The 15773-nt window shown below is 42.7% G+C and overlaps 1 protein-coding gene across 1 annotated transcript in view; it reads left to right on the forward strand.

Annotated features, from left to right (window-relative positions):
* Positions 1-15773, forward strand: part of rsrc1 (arginine/serine-rich coiled-coil 1) — a 128693-nt gene that overhangs the window by 38760 nt on the left and 74160 nt on the right. Inside the window, exon 5 of the mRNA XM_080025034.1 lies at positions 15493-15529. Within this exon, the coding sequence (XP_079881160.1) occupies positions 15493-15529 (37 nt within the window). The remainder of the gene's footprint in view (positions 1-15492; positions 15530-15773) is intronic.

A 15773-nucleotide genomic window follows, 5' to 3' on the forward strand; every position in this document is an offset into this window, starting at 1 on the left:
AATAACATAGCATGTTTTCATGACATTTTTAGGGTCCCGACCAAGCTCGCCTGTTCCCATCTCTTGCTGTGATTCTGATTGTTTAGTAATTTCTCTCATTACTGTGTTTTCCCCTGACAAGCCAGACCGAACCCAGCCTCACCACTGGCTCTCGTCAGCAACCGCAGGCCTTAGTTTGGATAGCTTTGCTCCATCTCTCAGCCTTAACCTCTGGAAGGCCTAGAGGCTGCCAGGCAGAGAGAACATAAAACAAGGCCCTAGATACAAGCACACCCACATTCACGCTTACTGCTGTTGATTTTCTCTCACTCCCTGCCTCACTCTGAGGAAATGATTGTCTGCTGCTTTGCCTCTGTTGAACATCTATCAGCTCATTAATGTTGGTAATACACAGAGATCGTAAGTGTGTTTGTGTGTGTGTGTGTGTGTGTGTGTGTGTGTTTGCACGTATGTAGTCCCTGCCTGCGGCATCCCTTCAGCCTGTTGGGAGTGTGTGTATGGGTGGTGTGAATGGGACCGCTGGCTGCTGCTTTGTGTGTGTGTGTGTGTGTGTATTTGCACTCTCGCAGACTCTAGGCTGTGTCTGGCTCTGGGAGCGGGTCTGGGAAGGTAAAAGAGACTTCAAACACCGTCCTCCGAAGGTTAGGATACACTCACATTGACTTAAATCAATGAGCTGTAAGTGTGTGTATTATTTGTGTGTGCGTCAAGGGGGCTAGCCTAGTGGCCAGGAGCATGAAGATACATGGGTGAAGCTGAAGAGGAGTATGTGTGCATGTAGTTTGGGTTGGGGGTGGGTGAAATAGAAGTGATGCCTGCATGCAAAGGGTAGGCAGCTCATATAACACACAGACACACAGGTCCCAATAGACAAATACTTGTTCACACAGCAGTGCAGCTGTAGTGTTTGTTGGCCCTTGGCTGTATGTAGTCATTAGCTGCTTTTTCTCCACACAGATAATGAGAATATATTGGATAGAAAACAGCATGGCTGTTCTTCACTGGGTGGATGGTCAGTTATTTACACACTAAGATGCACCAAGACCTACACATTGCTGTAGGATATGCCTGGTTTTTCTTTTGGCAATGGCTTGACTGGTTTCTAGCCCAGCCTGCCAGTAGGTGACTTCTAATGGCCAGATGACACAGACTGCAGAGATATTTGTCTATATACAGGTATGAGCGAGGCTCTTCACTCATGTGCTGTGTAGATGGTGTGTACAGTCTATAGACGTGACCTGATTAGAAAATATATGGCATATGGACCCCCCACAGTCTGAAAATAATATATGTGGAGGGAAAGGTCAATTTGAAGTCAAACAAAACATTTTCCCCGACCATTGACAGTAGCTAAATTGAACCCTGAGTGATAAGAAGCCAACTCAGGTACAGGAAGTCCAGGAGGGTGGAGGAACGCTGGCAGAATCCAGGGTGTTACAATTTCTGGAGATTAAATAGCAGTTATAGGGATTGATCATTTTCGGTCCAAAAATTTTATCAAGAAATTAAAATTATGTTTGGCCAGCAATGATATAGGATTTGAGCACACCAAAAAAAATGCATTTATATAAACATTTTCATTATTATTATTATTTCGCACTGACATTTGTCCAGCAAAGCTTAAGAGCAGCTCTAAGAAATCATGTTGTTGTTGGAAGTTACTGTAGGAAATGTAGTCCATGCCTGGGAATGACCTTGCGCTCTGTTTTGTGTGCAGATTTGTGTTTCTGTATGTAAAGCGAGAGAGAGAGAGAGAAATCTGGCCACTTTTAATCGCAGGAGAGACACCCTGAGCGAGCGATATAGAGCTGTGACAATCCACTTATAGTGCGCTCTGTAATCTGTTTAACCATTTAGTGAGTTGTTAGCGGAGTATGCACACACACACACACACACACACACACACCAAACACCCTACACCCTGCAGGCTTTAGCTGTGCACTGGACAGTCGGCCTCCTGAACTGGGTAGCGATTTCGTGCTGTAACACGTTTAGTGTGTGTGTGTGTGTGTGTGTGTGTGTGTGTGTGTGTGTGTGTGTGTGTGTGTGTGTGTGTGTGTGTGTGTGTGTGTGTGTGTGTGTGTGTGTGTGTGTGTGTGTGTGTGTGTGTGTGTGTGTGTGTGTGTGTGTGTGTGTGTGTGTGTGTGTGTGTGTGTGTGTGTGTGTGTGTGTGTGTGTGTGTGTGTGTGTGTTTGAGGCTTGCTGAAGGCACTGAGAGAAGCCAGGCCTGGAGCATGATGACAGGGACCAGACCTGGCCAAATAGAAGATCCCCCAATCCAATTACCCCGTTCCTCCCTTTTATCCTCTCTCCTCTTCCCTTCCTCTCCTCACGGCCGGTCTTAGCAGGAACTAGTGGATGGCTGCTGTTGAAGTGGCTGGCTTCTTTTCCTGCTTTATGGATCGGAAAAGGTTCCGGGCGAGATTATAAGCAGCAGGTTATGAGCAGCAAACATGATAGGCAAGCTCCGATTTAGGAGGGTTATGTAAATGTGCTTGTCGACAAAATGTGTTTTTCCCCCTGCCCACAGTATTTTCTCTCTCTCTCTCTCTCTCTCTCTCTCTCTCTCTCTGTCTCTCTCTCTCTCTCTCTCAGTCTCTCTCTGTCTCTCTCTCTCTCTGGAAAGGCTGGGTTGTTTTGGTCGTAGGAAGCAGAGTGTAGGTGAAGGCAGGCTGCCAGGGAAGGGAGCTAAAAGACATGATTGTAATGGAGAATGATGTGTAAAAGAAACACACCGTTAATGTTTAATTTTCTCCAGACTCCAGCGCTTATTCATCTGCACCAGGGGCAAGGCAAGGTGTGTTGACTGAAGTCTTTACGAGAGAGGCCGAGAGTGAGAATACATTATGGAGAGAGATGTTCTTTTTGAGTCGTTGAGAGCAGACAAAGTTACGTAGAGAGGAGAGAGACAGACAGACAGACAGACAGACAGAAGAGCAGAGCGGGGGTTCAATTAGTACCTTTCGTCGTGCATTTCTCAGACAGAAATATGGCTCTGCAGGTCTTGCCTAATGGCATTGATCATTACAAGAATACCTCCTTCAGGCCTGGGTAAAACAGCGTTCCAGACATTACAGTTAAGTACCATGACTCAGTCGTACAGTAAATATTGCCTGAGAGAATCATATAATAATCATTCTCCGCGGAGGTCGCAGCCATTTTCGGAGTATTTTTCTTTCACACAGAAAACCAGCTGAAACAGAAGAGTTATGAGTGCAGTTAACCAATCACACGAGTGCGAGTGTGTATGCTTGATTGTGATGACTGAGGGGCACTGAAACACTTATTTGTGTCACTGATAGAGTTGGCAACAGTCTCGCACAGCTCATATTTAGCGTGTGTATAGCCACGGGAAAGTTATGAAGCTATGAAGCCCACCCTCCCCTTTCCTCCGACCCATTTAGCCCGCCACTCTTTCAGCCGAAGTTTAGATCTCTTGGCCGATGTTTAATTCATTTGTACTAATGTCTCGCTCACTCTCGCTCTCCTTCACTCTCATGTGCTCGGTCTTGCACTCTTGCCAGCCTGGTCCCTGCGGTTCTCCAATAGAGTTGTTTTTGCCCTGTGTCTCACTTTAACTCACTGGCACGCAGACACACACACACACACACACACACACACACACAGACACACACACACACACACACACACTCTTTTGTGCTGTCCACTGTTTGCCAGGAGTGCATATGCATTTTATTTAATTTTTTTCATATGATACCCAGCTCTATATGGGGTTGGCTGATTAGGTTAAAATCACTTTCATAATCCTTTCACACATGTCACGATGTGGAAAATGTTGTAAACAACATAAAATAATATATTGTTTAATGTATTGTTTAAAGGAAAGAACAGACCTTCGTTGTTGTGCATTCAGAGACCATGATAACCATTGCAAAGTTCAATAAATACAAATATTGGACAAGTGCCGGCTCTAGCTCAAATACATGAAGAGTAATATACTGTATATATGCAGTATCATGAGTGTTTCTCTCACTTTGATGAGTGAATTCTTGAGACATATGATGAAGCATCAGGTTGGGAATGGATAAAACCACAAACTCATTAACTTTATTTCTAACTTTCTGCTCAACCTCGCACTTTTCTTTCTTAATAGCTTTTTATTTATCGTCTTTTCCTTTCAGAATCTACTATCTTTTAGCCCTTTTCTCCCTTTTTTAATGCCCCCTGCCTCTCCATTTCTGCCTCTTTCCATGTTCAGATCTGACGGCATGGAAAGTATGGTCCAGGTGTGAATAAATAGCTTGGGCACTGCTCTCTAATCAGCAAAGTGAAATCGTTTATACATAGACCAACTCAAATCTCTCAGTGCTGAGTTCTAAGTGGAAAAAGTTTTCAGGGAGTATTTCAGAAAATTAAACTATGTAGAAAATACAATCAAACATGTATGAATCAGACTGAATAATGCTGCGTTGGAGACGATTGTTATGGCACGCACATTTTAGCAGGTATAATACCATGCAGCAGTTATGTTGAGTGAGCGCTTGAGGAAAGCGCTCACTCAGTGTATGACCATTTTCATATGGTCATACACTGAGTGTGTGTGTTAAGGCAGTGAGTATTGAGTAGGGCCATTTATTTTTACAACTGTGGTTGCAACACCTTTTTGATTTTGAACTTTTGAGAAATATGAATTCCTTTTGTTCCTTTTTGCAAAAGAAACAAATATTCTCAAGTGTATAGACTGCATACACACAACAAGCCAAAGAATGAGCCAAAATAAATGATCCTAAACTCAATGTGAGTGATACATGTTTTACATCAGAGTAGATGAACACAATTATAATTCTGACATTCTAAACATTCTATGCCAGCTTTCAGTAAATAATAGTTTTTTCAGTGCTCTGTGCTATAGATTCTGTCAAGTGTTGTAGAGATAACCTGTCTCAGGAGGAGCAGGATTTAGTTTGCAGGGTGAGCTGTATCTATCCTAAGCATCTGTGTGAACTTGTAAGTCTGTGCTGTGTTCGTTTGTCTATTTGCATTAGTATGAGATTTGGGTTAACTCTTTTTTGTATCACTTTTCATTGAAGTTTACAGACACATGCACACACACACACACACACACACACACACACACACACACACACACACACAAACACACAAACACACACGCACACGCACACACACTCCTGACATCTCTCCCTCTTGGCCTGACTGCATAGTGCTCGAGGCCATGTTGTTTTGTCTTCTGACGGACAGACAGAAAAAGAGAAAAAAAGAGAGACTTATCCTTTTTCACAACACAGGCGTGGGAGAGGGGTGTGTGGGGGTCGAATCAGTGCATGAACAGAAGTGGGGAGAAAAAGGTTTTGGGGAGAAAACGGTGTGTGTAGATGATATGAATAACAATGTACGCGGCGTGTCTCCCCGGACCCTGATAACCTGCAGACCAGAGCCCGCTCGCTGTGACAGGCTGGCCTTTGTGGGCCACTTTATCCCGCCTGTACACTTGTAAGGTAGAGCCGGGATAATCGCACCTAATCTAATTAAGGCTAAAGAGGGGCATGACTGAGGCTGGCCAGAAAGCAGACTGGGCACTCACTCTCTCACACACACACACACACACACACGCACATGCACACACACACACACGCACGCGTCAACAAACACAGCTCAGCAGCGAAGTCCTGTTTGCTTCAGAAAAATAAGGTTGTCATATTGATTATGCAGATGAGGGGCTAACGGGGGCTAACCGCCTCTCGGCCAGCCGGTTACAGCTGACACAGGCTAAAGAGAGGGATACAGAGAGAGAGAGAGGAAGAAGGGATTAGGACACGTTTAGCTTGCTGTTTTCTTTCTCCCATTTTTGCATGTTACCATTTTAGGGAGCAGCATTGTGCCCCTTGATTCTTTCTCGTTTTGGTGAAGTTGGGACTGACAGTATTGTATGGTTTTCAAGAAGAAAGTCGTCTTATGTTCAGTTAACTTGTCACAATTAATCAGTGTTGTCACATTAAACATGACAAACATGATCTTAAATATGATGCACTGTGTTTCCTCGCCACTATTGTGACAACTTCAATGGAAATAACGTAAGAGCATCATTTCATTGTTATTGTGACATTAGAAGCAATTTTAAATAGGGCTATGGCATTGACACATTTACAAACAAGCAAGCAATCACACAACAAATATAAAGATGGATTGATATATTCAGTAATAAATGAAATGATTACCAGGTGAACCAATATTTATTTGCCTGGTTTTATGCTGCAATTTACTAATTTTTTATCTATTTTGTTGCATCCAATCCAAGGTATTTTAAATTCAATTCATGTACAACACAGAAAAACAGTAAGTCTTCACATTTGCGGAGCCCGAAATAAATGTTTTACTTAAATGATTATGAAAATGTAATTGATTTTTAATAAATGCCTAATTGTTTTTCAACTCTGGGTTCTGACATTGCTTGTTGTGGGTACATGGCTATTAATAAAACTGTCTATGTAGATGTGGCTGTTTGTGTGCAACTGCGTACGAGCCTGTATATGTACATTCTAGTCTTCAGGTGTGTGTGTATTGTGCGAGCAGCCAGCCAGCCAGCCAGCCAGCCAGCCAGATTGCTATTTCCCCCCTCTGCCCCTATAGAAAGGCCTGGGTATTCTCTGAATGAGGGTGTGATGTACAATTGAAGGGCAGGATTGAAACTGATTACCTTGTTAACTCCTGGCACCCACTGGCAGCTTGAAATAGACCTGAGCGCCAGGGCTTGATTTGCAAATGAATTACCTCTCGCCTGGCCCTCCCCTTCCCCTCCCCTACGTTCCCTCGTATTTTTCCTCTCTTCCTCTCTCTCATTCTTTTTTTTGTTGTGTGTGTGTGTGTGTGTCCGTTCTGTGCCAAGATCATCTTTTTATATTGTGCCATGACAGATGCTGTGCCGGGCTGCCATTGTTCCCCATCAGTTTTTCTGGGGTTCCACGGGGAGAAGCCAAAAGATTTCCACATGTGATTTTAACACAAGCGTCCCAACCCTCCTCCCTGCTGAATAGCTTAGTGCTTTATTCTTTGTGTACCAGTACTGCAATCTACAGAGTTTTGGGAGCAAGCAGAAATGTTAGAGGGAGTGTCATTGTCTCAGTCTCAATAATGGAGAGAGGTATTTCTCTGATCAGGGAAGGGTTCTAATTGGGAGGTATGAAAAGGACCGGTCGGCTATTGAAGGAACCGCGGGGGAAATTGATTGCTCTCCATGGTTCCCTTTTTGTCCTGCTCTCCCCCCCTATGTAACGCTAAAAAAATAATAAGTACATTTTCTTTTAAAACTTGGCCTCAGCATTCGATTCCACTCCAGCAGTGAGTCGGTGTGTTTCTAGCCTGAAAAGAGGGAGATCCGATCAGTCTGTAGGGAAACATGTGCTTGCTCTATGATGTTGAAATCACGTGTGTGACTTGATCAGTGTGTGTCGGTTTCAGTTGTTCCCACCTCAATAATGAGTTGAGGAAGGATGGATCCCCCAACCCTGCTGCATGATTTATTTCTTAAATAGCTAAATGAATGTGAACATGTGCCAGGCCCTAGAAGCCCAGGCACAAGGCCCCTTCTGCCCACTGCTGTCTAAAGTAAGCACAGATTTCTGCCTTCCATTTTCAAAATGCATCTGACAAAACGTATTGTTGATAGTAAAAAGGCATTATTTAATTCAAGTCTTAAGATTGAGATTGTTCAATTGGGAAATTGCCACTGCTCATGTCAATATTTGGTAGTTTAAGCAACTTTTCAGTGCTCTCTCTTGTGACAAACTATCGCCTCAAACCTAGTTTAGCATTTTCATTTCTCATTTCATTCTCACATTGTTATAGCATATCATTTCTTCTGACTTATCAGCCAACATATACATCTACACAAATATCTGTCTAATAAGGAAAAAGAATATACTGTTGACAAATGCATAAAGTTACTAGAGCACATAGAAACTACTGTGCTACTAATGACCCTCATCTCCATAATTGGCTTCCCTGTTTTTTAATGTTAATTACGCTTTCAATTTCAACCAAAATTCATATGCAAGTGGCCATTGTGCCAATTGGCTTTATTATTGCTGACATATGTTTTTGTGAGGGTGGCACAAAATGGAAACCTTTTGTAGGATAAAGAGGTGGTGTTTGCTTTGGAGATACTGCTTACACAGTAGCCATAAAAGTGCTTATTAGTATTTTTTTTTTAAATTAAGTTTTCTCCAATTTCTACCTCTGGGGCCGTATTCACAAAACATTTTAAGGCTAAGAGTAGGTCCTAACGTGCTGATTTAGGTGTAACTCTCAAAAATAAGGGGCGTCTCACTCCTAATTTTAGGACTCCTAACTTTTTAAGATAAGTGTAATTCACAAAGCATTTTAGCGCTAAAACTAGCTCCTAAATCTATGAAAAGCTAGGAGTCCTCGAGAGGACTCCTAAGTCACTAAGAGTAAATCACAGACACTCATTTGATGGCATTTTGGAGAGATTTAATGCTAGTGAGCTTTACAAAAGGTACCTTAATAGCTGTAAGGGTTTAATGATCTTAGTAAAGCTATATTTAGAAAGTATAGACACATTTATATTTATTATATTTATATAAAAAAATATTTATTAATTATTAAGTTCCTTTTCCTGCAGTTGCTTTGGGTTTACGATGCACTGAAAGCTACTGTTGGTGTCACGTTTGGGTTTAATTTGTTACTAGAGTAGGCCCATATGTGGCGCTTCCATCTCCTCCATTCCACAGGTCCACTACTGTATAGTTGCGTATCTCGCCTTTTTCCTTCCGCATGCACTTTACGATTTTGCCAGTTGCTGTTTCTAAATTGTGAATTTCCTGGTTTATCGCTGTCTGACTATTGCTGCATAGTCCGCCGTTGAGGGAAATACAGTGAGAGTGCATGGCGTGCAGCTGTTCAATGAGGATATTTTTTCCGATTCAACTCATTGTAAAATTTTAAATGAATAGACCTATGTGGCGCTATTGTAGGTTAATTGTGAACGAATGTGTGGGAAACCCTGCAGTATCTTGGTTTCATGTTAAATCAGTGTCACTTGTCATTAATTGTATATGAAAACTCTTCACTTTAATACAGCGACACGATATGGATATCTCCCACAGTGGTTCTATCATAAACTCACTCTTAGCTCTCATTCCCTCTCAGCCAATCACTGTGGGCATAGAAGGTATGAACATGACATCATCCATAGCAACAGGGTCAACACCGCCCTCTAGTCTTAGCTTAGGAGTTCCTCCCATTCCTTCGTAAAAGTTGATCTTATCAGCTTTGTGAATAGGTTTTAAGAAATTACTCCTTACTAAGAACTTTAAGTGCTCCTTAGGAGTACTCTTAGCGCTAAGATAAAATGCTTTGTGAATACGGCCCCTGATGCAGAGTGATACTATACCTATTTCTTGTTCTTATTACTGATGACGCTAAGTAATAAAGAGACAAAAGCAAATTTGTTCCCCAAATGCCTGCCCGTCAAGTGATTTTCTCTTTGACCTGTCTGTCGTCCAAGACCAGGTATCGGATATGGGCCGCATTTGAGCGTGTGTGTGTGTGTGTGTGTGTGTGTGTGTGTGTGTGTGTGTGTGTGTGTGTGTGTGTGTGTGTGTGTGTGTGTGTGTGTGTGTGTGTGTGTGTGTGTGTGTGTGTGTGTGTGTGTGTGTGTGTGTGTGTGTGTGTGTGTGTGTGTGTGTGTGTGTGTGTGTGTGTGTGTGTGTGTGTGTGTGTGTGTGTGTGTGTATCACAGAGAGCAGAAATACTTTTTTATTGACTGCTCTTAAAACCCTCCCTTAGAGAACCATTAAGTGCTGAATTTGTTGGACCCATTTTTAATGGACTGCTTTTCGCCACCATTTTGGGATTATGCTTAAGTAGAACCACCCCCCCCCCCCCCCTCTATTTGCTGGGGAAGGGGGGCAGCATGTGTACCCCGTCTGTGTGTGTACGCATGCTGAATTACATAGAAAGCACAGAAGCATAAGTCTGTGTTTTGTTCCCTCTTGTGCGTTCTGCATGGAAGAGTGACAGCACCTGACTTACCCCTGCATTATCCTTTCCTGTGTGAGTGTGTGCGTGTGTGTCTCCCCCCAGCCCTCCTTTTAGCTTTATAAAACCCTGAGAGTGAGCTCTGATAGTACACACACAAGAATACAATTTCGATTTCAATTGGCAGCCCTGTTAAAAAGGAGCTATGGAGATGGCAATCAGGCCTGGGGGAAAGCTGAGCTCCTGTTATTGTGTGTGTGTCTGTCCCTCGACTGCGTGATATCAAGCTTTTGCCTTCTATTAGTTAAACAGGCAGATGTCACTGATGTGGACTGTGTATTAGATCATTGTGTGTGTGTGTGTGTGTGTGTGTGTGTGTGTGTGTGTGTGTGTGTGTGTGTGTGTGTGTGTGTGTGTGTGTGTGTGTGTGTGTGTGTGTGTGTGTGTGTGTGTGTGTGTGCGAGTACGCTTGCTCTGGTGTCCCCATCACATTGACTCTTTAATAAATATGCCTGCCATTCTATCAGCAGTCAAAACAACATATGAATGTTCAATGACATGCTTGACAAGGCATGCAACTGTGGCAAATAGGGTGCGCGCACACACACACACACACTCACACACACACATACATACACACACACACACAGACACACACACACACACACACACACACACACACACACACACACACACACACACACACACACACCCTCTTATGAATGAATGTCTGTTTCATTGCATGACAGTGTCCTGTCTTCCCTTTGCTGCGTCTCTTTTCTACTCCCCTCCTCACTATCTCTGACTGTTATAAAGCTGAGGGCTTTGAGGCAGCTTTAGGCCACATTGTCATTGCCATCATCCTGAATTATTTTTTAGACCAAAGGAATAGTCGACCAATACTGCAAACTGTCCCGATTATGCCCTGATGCAAATAATCCTTACTAGTAGCTCTAAATGCAGAATGTTGAGGTTTAAAATATGTTTGTCTATATTGACTATTTCAGACGTAGCAGCTTTAAGTCTGGATTTATCCAGCATATGGATGTGAAAGCATGCAGTGATGTGTTATAATGTGCCAATATGCTTTTAATGTTGGTTAAAAGTCCTTTTGGTTGAGTGGTGTTAATGACTTCTCAATTCTGGTATGAATGGTGGCGCCATTACTATTATAACTATTTATTTATTCTGTTGTCATTTCTCAAACTGTGTAAGGGCACTGCCACAAAAGTGAAATGAAAGAGATATTCACTAATCACCTGTCTTTACTGCCATTGCAAGTAAAGGACACTTGAGTGGTTGCTGCCATCACATATAGAGGACAGCTAAATGAGTCAATACGGCCGTTGAAAGTAAGCCTGATTAGTTAAACCTGGCCAGTAGCAAAAGAGTTAAAGCTTCCACGCTCCAGGACAGCAGACCTGAAAGGTAATGCGTGGCTGATGAGTGCTGGGCTAATGGGCAGCTCTGTTAGCTGGAAATCAAATAACTGCCTCTGCATTTTAAGTCCCTCTGTCGCCTCCATTGACTGACTAAAGATATTTATCTCCGCAGTGTCAAGGGGTTGGGTAGGGGAGGAGGAGGAGGAGGTTGCTACAAGTAAATAGAGAGGAAGGGAAAGAAAAGGGGGTGAGGGGGATGTAGGGGAGGGCATCTTAGAAAAAACCTGAAGACCTAATGCAATTATTAGAAACTTGACCGCGAATGACAACTCGTCTGGCGCAGGCTCTGTAATTAATTGTCTGCTAGCAGGAGCGCACCCTTTTTTTTCGGGAGGGTGAGGTGAGGTGAGAGAGAGAGAGAGAGACAGAGAGAGAAAGGCAGGTGGGTGATTGGGAGAGAGAGAAAGAGACAGGGAAGAGGATGAGGCAACACTTTAAAGATCTTTGTTATAGTTTGCAAGAGGCAAAAGAGGGTTTGGGACACTGTGAAAAAAGCAGAACACGCACTGTGAGCGAATGCATGGGTGACACACTTAAAGGGAAAACTATGAGGCTGGAGTGGAGTTAAGGAAAGGGGGGGGATAAAAGATCTGGGATGAGAAAGCAGTGTGATGGATCCAGTGACCATGTTAGATTGTTCAGTATTGACCGTGCCAGGGCTGCGTTTAACACTTGCACTTGTTTGTCCAGTTTTACTCAATTGACCCCCAGATAAGTAATGACCATTTCCTGGAACAGCAGTGCATTACTCTTCAGTCTGTCGCCCACCGTCTCCCACACTGCTCTTTCTGGCTCACAGATTTGCAGCTAGTTCAAAAGAGACGTAGCCTGCATTGAAGCTTTTGCTTGGTGTAATATTGAATGTGCAAACGTAACTCTCTTATTAGTTTGTGATGCTATGTTTGTCCTGACTCCTGTATCAAATCTGTTTTAAGTTTTAGAACTCGGAATTGTCTGTAATGCTAATGCTGGTTATCATCAGATCATACTGTATATGTTGAGTCCCTAGATGTGTGTGTGTGTGTGTGTGTGTGTGTGTGTGTGTGTGTGTGTGTGTGTGTGTGTGTGTGTGTGTGTGTGTGTGTGTGTGTGTGTGTGTGTGTGTGTGTGTGTGTGTGTGTGTGTGTGTGTGTGTGTGTGTGTGTGTGTGTGTGTGTGTGTGTGTGTGTGTGTGTGTGTGTGTGTGTGTGTGTGTGTGTGTGTGTGTGTGTGTGTGTGTGTGTGTGTGTGTGTGTGTGTGCGTCAAGTAAGGTTGGTTTTAGTCAATTTGCCTGAGGGGGCTGTTTGCCATAGTAATGGCAGGTCACAGCTTTAAGGGCTCACTGACGGTCTATTGGGTGCTGCATCTTAAAGTTCATCTTACATTGTAAAGAAGAAAATCATCAAACTTTTGATTGAGCTTTTACTTGTTTGTGTGTCTTCATCACACACTATTTCAAACTTATTCTCATATGAAAACATACATTTTTTTTAAGCAGTAATTTATCTCACTTGCTCTCTTATAATTAGAATAGATAATTTTTTCAGGCTGTGTATAGCAATAAGTCCGATTTTTAATGTGCCACTAGTTCAGTTTCTTGTTAGGGGCAACACGTAACTGCTTTACCTTCTCAGCACCAATCACTGTCTGTCTGCCTCATTCCTGTCTTTCTACTGTCTTCATATCTCCTTCCGTCACTCCCCTCCCTCCCTCCCTCCCTCCCTCCCTCCGTCCTGCTGTGTGCCAGGGCTGTAATGTGCTCCTTAGGTTGTAGTGAGCAGGCCACAGTGTCTCTGAGGCCTTGTGCTACACCACCATTACTATCTGGCTTGCCTCCACTACAAATTGGATGAACAGGCACTGACACATTTTCAATATTATTACATTAAACCAAGTGGATTTTGATTGATAACCTAATATTGGCCTAATGCAAAACATCAATCATTGCAAGTATATTAATTATTTAATATTGTGGCGTAATTCAGAAATCGATGCTGCCTCAGCGTTGAAGGCACAGAGAAAGGAGGGAGGGAGGGGGAGAGAGAGAGAGAGAGAGAGATAAGGTGAAAAGGAAAGCGCTGTCCCTGAAGACCTTAGCAGATTATATGATGTTTTCAATAAGAGATGTGGATGTAAAAGTGTGTGTGTGTGTGTGTGCGTGTGTGTGTGTGCGTGTGTGCGTATCAGCTGTGTTCCTCTAATGGACAGAGCGATCCCTTTTGGCCCTGGTTTCTGACTGTGCTGGACAGCTTTCCCATTGATGAAGTCAAGACAACAGATGACAGAGTGTAGAGATTAAATGCAAGTGAAGATCTTAATGAAGGTTGGATCACAGAAATAAAAGAAGGGAAAAAAAAATTATTTAGTTAGAAGGAGTGCGAGGGAAAAGAAAGAAAAGCAAAGGGAAGTGAGTGGAGGAGGAGGGATGGAGCGCTGCGTCTCCCCTGTGTTAGATTGTTTCTCTCTAATTGCGCTTCATTAGTGGATTACACACACTGTCACCACGGTAACAAATGTCTTGCTGTCTGGTTTCTGGGCGCCCGTCATGTATAATGAATGTGGCGGGGTGTTTGTCAGAATGTAATGTAATTACAGCTAGATGCTGAAGTTTGCCTTAAGTGGTTGACTTGTCTGCATGTGGCTCCCTGACAGAGCGCAGAATAAACAAGCAAACATCCTCTCTTTATGACTTTTCTCCTCCAGTCGTTTCTCACTTTTCTTAGTATTTCTGATTAGCATCTCTGTCATTTCTTCATGCCATTACTTAAAGAAATGTTGATGATGTGGGAATGTCTTGGGTTTGTGGTCATGACGGGTATCGGACCTGGACTGATGGATGGATGGATGGATAGATGGAGGAAAAGGAGGGAGAAGGGCTGGAAGGAGGGATAGATTAGACAGTATGTAATTTTAGAGATGGTGTAGATTTACACTGTGATGCTGCTGGCTGCATTAGCAACTGAACCCTGTCGATAAGCCTTCCACCCTCTCAGCACACACATACACACGTGCGCACAAATACTCTCTCTCTCTCTCGCACACACACACACACACACACACACACACACACACACACACACACACACACACACACACACACACACACACACACACACACACACACACACACACACACACACACACAGAGTGAAACGCCACGGCCATGGGTGGAGTTGTCAGTAAGGGGAGGGAGGTTGTTTGTGTTCTCTTGATCTGTTGATTTCCACTGCTGCAAATTTGAAATGTGCCAAAATTGCATCTATTATTTACTGCCAATTTGCTCTTTTTAAAACCGACTGCTTCCCCCACCTCCTGTTTCACTTCCTCGGCTGGCCGTTCTGCCGTGGCTACCCTGATAATCACACACGCGCATACATTTTATTATTATTATTACTTCACAGATAATAAGCTCAGAGTTCTTTCTCTGTACTCTGAAATTGTTATTATGACTGCCAGCAGTGAGGTGATACTATTAGTTAACCTCTGTTCATTGTGGATGCAAACGCACACAGCACTTTAGTCTGAAAGGTTAAAGTTACTATAATTCTTCATTATTGATATTTATTACTTTTGATTAACCCTTTTGGTCTCATCCAGATTAATTTCCAATCTTCTAACTCCCCAACTAATAGAGAAACACAATGTGATGAATTATGATGAATCGCTGATTCGCTGATCAACAGAAAATGTATTTGCAACAATATGACAATCAATTCATTGTTAAAAGTAATTTTTAAGCAATTATGGCAACAATTCACTGGTTTTAGCTTATATATTTTTTTAAGGATTTGTTTCTTTTTGGTGACATTTTATACAATGAATTAATTGATTTAAAAATAAATTATGGAGAGATTAATTAATAGTGAAAATAATTTTAATGTCACAGGTAATGTAGTTTCCTAATTTAACGTGGTAAAATATTCAGACATTGGTGGTTTTACTGTCTCTCGTGTGTGTTTTAATGTCTGCATTTTTTCCGTTGATGTGTGTGCCTCTGCAGAAATGTATGTATTAATGTATTATTCTTCTTATATAATGTTTTGTGTTGGCACTTTATTTACTGTGGGGGGAAATTGTGTTGTTATGTTGCAGGGAGGCCGCGAACATCAAAGCAAGATTAGAACATCTGGTAAGTTCTATTCAACGCACCGCCTTTTTTTACCCCCCATACACACATGCACACGTACACACACACACACACACACACACACTTTGATATCTGCATTCCTAATGAAACCTCCAGAGCTGAATACCTGCAGCTTACAAGCAGGAGGAGAGATACAGAAAAAACAGGGATAGAGGGAGGGTGGAAGAATTAATATCAGTGCTTCATTTATCCCCAATTCTGACTACACACACACACACACACACAC

The sequence above is a fragment of the Ammodytes marinus genome (assembly GCF_949987685.1).
Source record: "Ammodytes marinus genome assembly, chromosome: 3".
Classification (NCBI taxonomy): Eukaryota; Metazoa; Chordata; class Actinopteri; order Uranoscopiformes; family Ammodytidae; genus Ammodytes; species Ammodytes marinus.